General features: G+C 34.9%; 1 protein-coding gene across 1 annotated transcript; it reads right to left on the bottom strand.

Moving 5' to 3' along the window:
• Positions 1-824: 824 nt before the first annotated feature.
• On the bottom strand, positions 825-6614 carry LOC136827891 (rhodopsin-like). The gene is made up of 2 exons (XM_067085363.1): positions 6492-6614; positions 825-2458 (listed from the first exon to the last, which is right to left on the bottom strand). The coding sequence occupies exon 2, from the start codon at positions 2456-2458 to the stop codon at positions 1340-1342; it is 1119 nt and encodes a 372-aa protein (XP_066941464.1). The 5' UTR covers positions 6492-6614; the 3' UTR covers positions 825-1339.
• Positions 6615-8945: the final 2331 nt, after the last annotated feature.

Here is an 8945-nt window from a genome sequence, read left to right as displayed (position 1 = left end):
ATGGGCAATAAAATCCTAAGTATGGCACGTCTCCAGTAGGGCCAGTTTAAAGATAACCTAAAACTAGCAACCATTAGGGAAACTGAACAAAAAATTAACCCCACATGAACATAAGTTGGACCACAAAAAATACATAAGAAAATCACAACAAACAAGTCACTGATATGACCATATATTATACAAACATTGCCTACCTAAAATGACGTAATAGGACATCAGTATTTTATTTACATAGAAAGTTCAAGACTAAATTTTGATTACATGAGTCTTACTTTTGTCATACATCAAATATAACAGTTGGAGCTCCACCGGGATATCATAATTTCAGGGTGCTACACAGTCTGCCACAAAACTATCGACTACGGCGGTATATACACAAGGAAATAATTCATTCATAGTGTCTGTACGCCAAGGCTTCCTCCACTAAAATTGAATATTTGAGGAAGTTCATTAGCATCTTTTCCTGCCTATCCAAGAATACTATAAAACTGACGACCTTTTTACAGGTGAAGCCCGCTTTTGGACCAATGATTGACCAATTAAATTATTAGATTTTATGATCTTATTTCACGAAATTTACGCTGTCAAGCTAAGCACTGGGGCACTGTCCGCCATTAAGTGCTCACGACAATGAAAAGAGGGAGCTAGAGTGGTTTGAAAGCAAGATAAAGAGACCTAGAAAATAAAGGAAATGAAGGAAAAGGATCTAAAGGTGGAATTGGGAGAAAACATTAGTTTCACTACTAAGAAGAAATAATCAGAGAGGATGGAGAGCAAGATTAAAGAAAGGAAGCAGGAATGGAGGGAAAATAAAAGATTACGAAGTTGGTGCAACTGTCGGTCCAAAGTGACACTGCAATCACCCTTTATTTTGTAATGCCTATACGTATAGTGCACCACGTGAGATGCACTGATAAGACCGCCCTTCTATGGGGTCCAATAAATGATGATGGTCCAAGTCAGGAAAATAAGAAAATCTGTTCTTTTTACAGTAATAAAGTAGTCGTATTTATGGGTGACCGATTTTGTTAAAAATTAAAAAATAAACTTTTCATGAAAGAGCTAACATGGCATTATGTTACCAGTGAAAGAAAATTATTTAAAAGTATCTTAGCCTGAAAATATTTACTACTAACTCAAGTAAATTTAAATCATTTTGAACGTAGAATCATTTGCTAAGCCTGAGAACTCTTTGCCTTTTCAGTGGCAGTAGCAAGAGTTATAGATTAACTGTTTTTAATAAATGAAAATGATTTGCACCTTAAAATCATACTTCCTTTATACAGAACAGAATACAGTAAGACTGTTTCAACATCAAGGTATATCACTCATGAACAGCTTAAGGACTCTCTACCTTTCCATGTGTAGTAGTTGTGGAAGTAGTTTCACTTGCAGTTTCTTTACTCTCCATTTTACATGCAAGGCATGGCAGCTTCTTCTCCAAGGCTGCACGGTATTTGGGATGACTGATGGCATATACAATTGGATTGTAAACAGCGTTGGCTTTAGCATAAACGGAACCCCAAATAGCGTATACAGGAGAGACCAATTCTTTCTTGAGCATTCCAGAGTAGTTGATGACGAGATAGGGTGTCCAAGCAATGAACCAAAGGGACACGGTCATGAGGGCGACCTTGGCAAGACGGCATTCAGCAGAGGTCTTCTGGCTCTCTTCACTCCTGAGAGACTTAACTCCCATCTTCTTGGCCTGTTCTCGCATCTGTTTCTCGTGGTTGGCAACAGCCTTGATGATAAAGGCATACAGATAGATACTAAGAGACAGAGGGAACAGATAAACCCAAACAGAGTAAATGTACAGATAAGAGTGAGAAAAAAAATCATCAGTAAGATAGTCAGTACCACAAGCAGTCAGGTTGCCCTCTGGTACATATCGGTTCCACCCAAAGAATGGGGGGAGACACCAGGCAATGGAAACCACCCAAGTTCCACCAATTCTCAAAAGGGCTCCACTGGTTGAGAGAGGGGTTCCAGAAACACCCCTAACAATGACATTGTATCGATCAAGTGTGATCCAAACCATGGACCAAATTGAGACACAACCGAACAGAGAGCCCAGGAATCCATAGACTTCACAGAAGAATGCACCAAGAGTCCATGTACGCCAGTAGCAGGTAATCATCATGGGTGGGAACATGGTAAACATCATCAGGAAATCTGAGATCGCTAAATTGATAATAAGCATGTTAGCTGGAGTGCGAAGTGACTTTGTGTCCATGAATACCCACATGACAACAAAGTTACCAGCAATGGAAAGGCATCCTGTGACACCAATCCAAAGCCCAACCAAAGCATACCATAGTGGATTCAGAGGAGGAAACTGGTACCAGTGAGGGTCAACCATGTGGAGGATCTCCTTTGGTGCCATATCAACAGCTGTGAGGTTCCCATAAGGATTGGTAGAAGAGATGGCATAATCTGGTTGGTCATACCAAGACATCTGAAAATATATAAAAGTGGAAAAATTACCAACACAAAATAAAAGCCCCATTATTATTATTATTATTATTATGATTATTATTATTATTATTATTATTATTATTATTATTATTATTATTATTATTATTATTATTATTATTATTTAGATGCCCTCTAACATTGTATACCGACTAAAAATTATAACTTAAAGTGCAGGTATCTGACCTTGTGTTTGAAATAATAATCAAGACCAAACTAAACGCCATGGGAATATCATAACATGGCTATTGAAATCATAAGCAGAGGTGATGCATACATAATTTATAAAATCAAAGATCCATAGTTTAATAAAATGAAGACCATCAGTCATGTTCTGTAAATTATTTCAGACACCAATAAGCTACATTCTCCCTTCCCTCTCTTATTAATATATAAAAAAAGAGAGAGACAGTTTAAATTTGGTTCTAGTACCTGTACAAAAGGAAATTTACATGTACGAATTATTTTACAAGATATCCTCTTACTTGGTAATAACCATCCCTCTAGGAAACAGAATCAGAACCCAAAAAGAAAGTTTTCAAAACAAATGGGTGAATATAAATAGCAAAAACTTTAACACCACATTTCACCATTAGCCCCTCGATGTCAGTATGAATGTAAAAATTGAAGTATGCAAAAAGTCTAGGACTTCTAACTAATAGTTTAATGAGATATATGGAAGTAATACTACTGTTATAAAAAGTGGAGAAGGTGACAACTTTCAACAAGAAAGAAGGAACTGAAGAGATTATAAGAAAATTTCTTTTACGATTGTAAGGAATAACCGTACTAGAAATGCCGTTATGCAAGAGACGTAGTTATTAATTCATCATATCGTCCAACATGGTACGAAAATCTTAAGTAGTGCTAGATCAATTTACATTTGAAAACATTCAACGACACTTTATTGTCTTTTTAGGCCAACATGTGTTTATATCTAAAACAAGAGTAACAGCCAACTTGACCAAGAGAACAATGAACTGAAGAATGACATGATGAAAAAATAAAATTCTGCGAAAACTTATCTGCAAACCTGGAATACTGTTAAATTAAGCAATAATGCGTTATGAAAGCATTAAACAATTGAAAACTACGTACGCAACATTTTTAGCCACATGGCAATAAAACCAGTTAGATAAGAATTCAGAAACAGCCATACTCGTATGGTTTTACCAATACAACTGACATGATATCCACAAAGTTAGATAATAGATACAGAAAATAGAAGTAATTTTCATTAACGCCAAAACAGCAAAGAGATAATTAGATGATGAGGAAGCGAAACTGTAATTTTAAAAATGCCTTAGATTACATACGAAATAAATATAAATACAACCAAAAAAAGTTTTTGGCAAAACTTTGTGAAAAACAAATAATGAAAAATCGTAGATTCAAATCCTACTCCTGAGCTCCGTAGGCGCTAATCATGCCTATTCATGACCATAAAGCTAACCAATTTAACTGTAGGAGTTTTATACGCTGCCAACTTGTTAAGTTTCAGACGTTAGTGGTAGTACAAAAGGAACAAGAAGAATATTTCGAGGGATCAGAAAATCTATTAATTTTCTAAAACAAGTGAATAAAGTTAAAGAGCATGATTCCATGATAAAGAAAGGATACTTTTGTTGAAGAGAAGACAATGAAGAATGTTAAACCAAATGTCTTTCATAAGCATCTCAGAACCCAATTAAATTTATTTCAGTGCCCTAGTCTTACGTAAACAGAATAGAAAGAAACGTTCTTACAGTATTTCAAGAAAGTGCATTATTCAGAGGCTGACATCTGATAACCATACTATACTAATGAAATTTTCAAATAAAATGGTGTAAGTTTACTACATTTCTTACACAAGTTGAAGACTTTGAGGGGAACAAGCTAGCAAAGGTTCATGGCAATTTTATACGCAACAAACTTGACGGAAGACTCATATTCCTATAAAGGTTCTGCCTTGAAATTCTGAGGTCGATCACTGGGACTGATTATCATCTTTAGTTCATTTTCTATACACAGAACAAAATAATCCACTTTCTTTTGGCTGGAGTTGACGTTGTCGGGAGATCTGTTCTAGATCACTAACACAGCAGAGTTGGTAACTTCATTTGCCTAATTTATGTTAATCACTGAAAGTCTACCATAACATTATTGTACTTATAAACATCATTCCTAATTAATAGTCCAAATGCTGTGGATGAAAGGATTCAAGGAAGGAATTCAAAGATTCCAATGACAAGTGATCGTTATCAGGTAACTTGGACGAGTTCCAAGTAACCTGGAGAGTGCCAACCGAGAGATCCTTACCAAGCAACTGGAGAGTGCCTGAAACAAAGCAAGCAAAACCACTTTTCTTCCGTCACAGTGCCTCACAGCCTGTGATTTACTGTTCACTTACGCAATGAAGTCTTTAAATCTATAGTTAAAAAATAAAAAATAATAAAAAAGATTGCAGCAGACGACTTTAAAAGTTACGAGGAGCGTTGTTAGAACCTTCTTTTACGAAAAAATCAGAAAGAAGAAAACAGTACAAAAATGCTTAGGACAAAACCATTCTTTTTTCTATATAAACGTATTAATACCGAGATAGCAACAAAAACGCATTTTTTGACACTTCTACGGTCAAAGCATCACTTAAACTGATGACTAGCTTACAGAACTGCATAAATCGGAAGACGTGTCAAGGAAAAAATTAAAATTTCCAAATCAAATAGAAAGAAAGGTGGAAGAGTCAAGAACCCTTAAACAGGTTTGAGACGAGGTGAAGTAAAGGTTACATCGTCTCCTCCTTAGACGTTCAACAAAAAAGGTACCTTTCACCTTCAGACAAGGCAACAACACGACTCCACGATGCTTTGTTCTATAGCTTTCATTAAGTCCCTTTTTGTGTTTTATGAATATTTTGTATAAAATTTGCTCTTACATTCTTTATTTACTGACCCAAGACCTAACTCAGTATCTAAAGGAGGATTTACTTATGAATTTTTTAAAATCCTTTCATTCCCCTCTTTTTCTTTAATTACCAAAGCTAACGAGTTTTTACGTTTATGCAAAGCACGATTCGCTTGGCTTAGATCAACACACAAAAAAACTTTCAAATTCTTCTAGTTTTTCACCGTCAATTATACCACAAAATACCGTGTCCTCCACCATCAAAGATAAAATCGCAACAGTTTGGGGGAATCGATCAAGCCTTGCGGAAGTGAAGTCGGTAATGCTTTTTCTAAGGCGATGATATTTAGTACCCTTCGGTTGTCTACAACAAAATATGAGATTTTTATTCTCTTTTGCATGTAAATGCTTTATGTTAAAACTAGAAAGACGCTGACTGACCGAATATTGCTTTGAATCTCATGTCTTAAAGAATTTCACAAGTCTTTCTTCATTTCAATAACGACAAGTCCCCAGAGTAACAAGTTGTAGGAATAAATAAAAAGGAATAATGCTGGATCCCAGTTTACACTGATACAAACAGCGCCTTCCTTCAAATTTACTAATAATTGTTCTCATCCTAGCAAGGATGCCTGACCAGCTTGCACTCCCCAAATCTCTCTGGCATTTTCTCAATGATCAAAATGAACTAAAGTAGAATTAAATGTGGAAAAGAACTTCATCCACGATAATGAATGGAAAATTTATACTTTTTAAGAATTTGGTCATTCCATAAAAACAACAACGATATTACACAATATCAATAATTATTATAATCACATAATTCTGGGATAGAATAGCAATACGCTAACAGAAAGAACACAGGGAAAATCATACAAAACCAACAAAACCTTACAAGGTACGTATAACGTTTAACGCCATCACTTCAAATCAGTAAATGACATGGATAAACGGAGATCGTACGCTGCTGTTATATCCGCGTGAAGATTTCTTCTCTGTCTCATTCCGATTCAGAGCTTACATTCCAATCATTAATAAAAATAAGAAACGGGCTAAGGATGAAAGATGTTACAAAGGAGAGGAAAAATAAATATTATAGTACAATAATTTGAACATATTGCATACAAGCTTACCTTTGGTCCTAAAACAGCGTACAATCGCAGTGTTGAAGATATTCTTGAGGAGCTACTTCAGGTGAGGCAGACTGACCACCAGCTTCAGGATTTGCATTCCAAACAGAATCGGCTGTGACTGAAAGCGCAACAAGGCAAAACCTTTTATATACTGTAGATCACGCAAACCATATGCAAACTTGAAGTGCTTCCGCATCCTTGTAAGGGAGGAATCAGCCCGGCGCCATCGGCACCAAGATAATACGCTGTATATACAAGCCACTAAAACATTCGAACGTTGCTTTGTAATCGTGAAAGAGAACATGTGATTTTATGGAAAATAATTCCACTTTGAAAATGTTTACCTTTCGACGATCAATAACCACGGCAAATACTTGCTCAACTCAGTTTCCTTTGTCATTTTCTGATTCTTCACAGTTTTGACAGCGGGGTTCGGTAATCGGTCTTTGCTTTGCCAAAACAGTGTGTTATTCAGATAAGCTGCAATCGACAGAACCTACATCTACATTGCGTCCCATTAATATGAACTAACGCGAACACCTCCATCTATTTTACTACCTTTCAGAACGGAAACATCACCATAAAAAAAGTTCGTTCCATGTCATTTACTATTCTCTGGAACAAATTTAAATCACTCATATAAAACTAGAAATCATTGCCCATGAGCCTGAACAAACTAGGTCGATCTAAGCTCACAATGACATAGGAAAGCGGGAAAACTCTACTTGTAAATTAGTATTTATCAGAGAGTGATAATCGTGCCATTTGACTTTTCCTAAAGTAGTTTTTGTTGATGGATTAAATAACCAATGATTATCAAATGTGTGAGAGTCAGTAGAAAATGCAACGTAAAATGCCTATCCGTATAGCCACTTCGTATAATTCAACCCTTGAGTAATATGTTCACAAGGTCGATATGCATGTTACAACAAGCTGACATTTTAAGATGTTTACTTTCCATATTTTGTCCATCGCCAATTCATCACGAAATTACACCCAGCTGTTCGAGTTTGCTTCTAATCAGAGTAAAAAAAAACTTACAGCTGAAAAATATTTGTTTTTATTCACCTTAGAAAAATATTTCTGTTTAATGCACCTAGGAAAAATATTTGTTTTTATTCGTCTAGGAAAAATATTTGTTTTTATTCGCCTACGAAAAATACTTCTGTTTTATCCACATAGGAAAAGTATTTGTTTTTATTCACGTAGGAAAAATATTTCTGCTTTTATTCACCTAGGCAAAATATTTCTGTTTTTATTTACCTAGGACAAACATTTCTGTTTTTATTCACCTAGGACAAACATTTGTTTTATCAACCTACGAAAAATATTTCTGTTTTTATTCACCTAGGAAAAATATTTCTGTTTTATCCACCTAAGAAAAATATTTCTGTTTTTATTCACCTAAGAAAAATACTTCTGTTTTTATTCACCTACGAAAAATATTATTTTTGGTTCACCTTCGAAAAATATATCTGCTTTTATCCACCTAGGAAAATTTCGTTTTTATTCACCCAGGAATTTTTTTATTCACCTAGGGAAAATATTTCTGTTTTTTTTTTTCACCTAGGAAAAATATTTCTGTTTTATCCACCTACAAAAAAAAAAAATCTGATTTTATTCACCTAGGAAAAATTTTACCTGTTTTAATTTATTATTTTCAGGTTCTTCATTCTACATATTTTGCCATTTACTTACAATAATTGTTTTTATATATCTTATACATTCACTAATAGGGATGTTTACATTTGCTCTCGTCATGTGGACTGCTGCTTTACCTGCTTTATCAGCCTCTTCATTTCCTTTAATCCCTAAATGGGCAGGAATCCAAAATATTTCAATATTTTTTTTTCATTATTATACAATTTATGGAGTGAAAACTTAATTTCTTGTACAGTATTATTTTTTTATTATAGTTCTGAATGGCTTCTATAACACAAAATTAATAAATGAGGATTCTTTAATTATTTTATGGCTGATGCTGATGCACATAACTCAGCTGTAAATACTGAGGCATTATCTGGTGGAGAGAACTAATGCGTTTCGTCTGGGAACACTGCAGCATATCCCACTCTGTATTGTGACTTAGATCCGTCGGTGTATATCGCGTAATGTGGACCTTTTCGGATTATATGTTCTACTGTATGTTGTCTATGGTGTTCTGGGGTATACGAATAACTTTTTGATAAATATTTTAAGTATATGTACAAATTCTCATTTTATTCACTGTCCAAGGAGGAGGTAATTTTACTATTAAAGGTAGTTGTATATTTATATTTAGCGAATCAAATAATCTTCTAGCTCTAATTGGGAAAAGAGGTGGATGACTGTTTATAGACACATCTCTTAATCCAAAAAATTTTTTGGTTGAAGAATCGTTTGTCTGAATTCTCAGAGCACTCTTCATTGTTACTAGCTTTCTATGGAGAGAGAGAGAGAGAGAGAGAGAGAGAG

This window comes from Macrobrachium rosenbergii, chromosome 42 (genome assembly GCF_040412425.1).
Source record: "Macrobrachium rosenbergii isolate ZJJX-2024 chromosome 42, ASM4041242v1, whole genome shotgun sequence".
Taxonomy (NCBI): domain Eukaryota; kingdom Metazoa; phylum Arthropoda; class Malacostraca; order Decapoda; family Palaemonidae; genus Macrobrachium; species Macrobrachium rosenbergii.
Note: the sequence above shows the minus strand (reverse complement) of the source record. Positions and strands in the feature narration are given on the sequence as shown.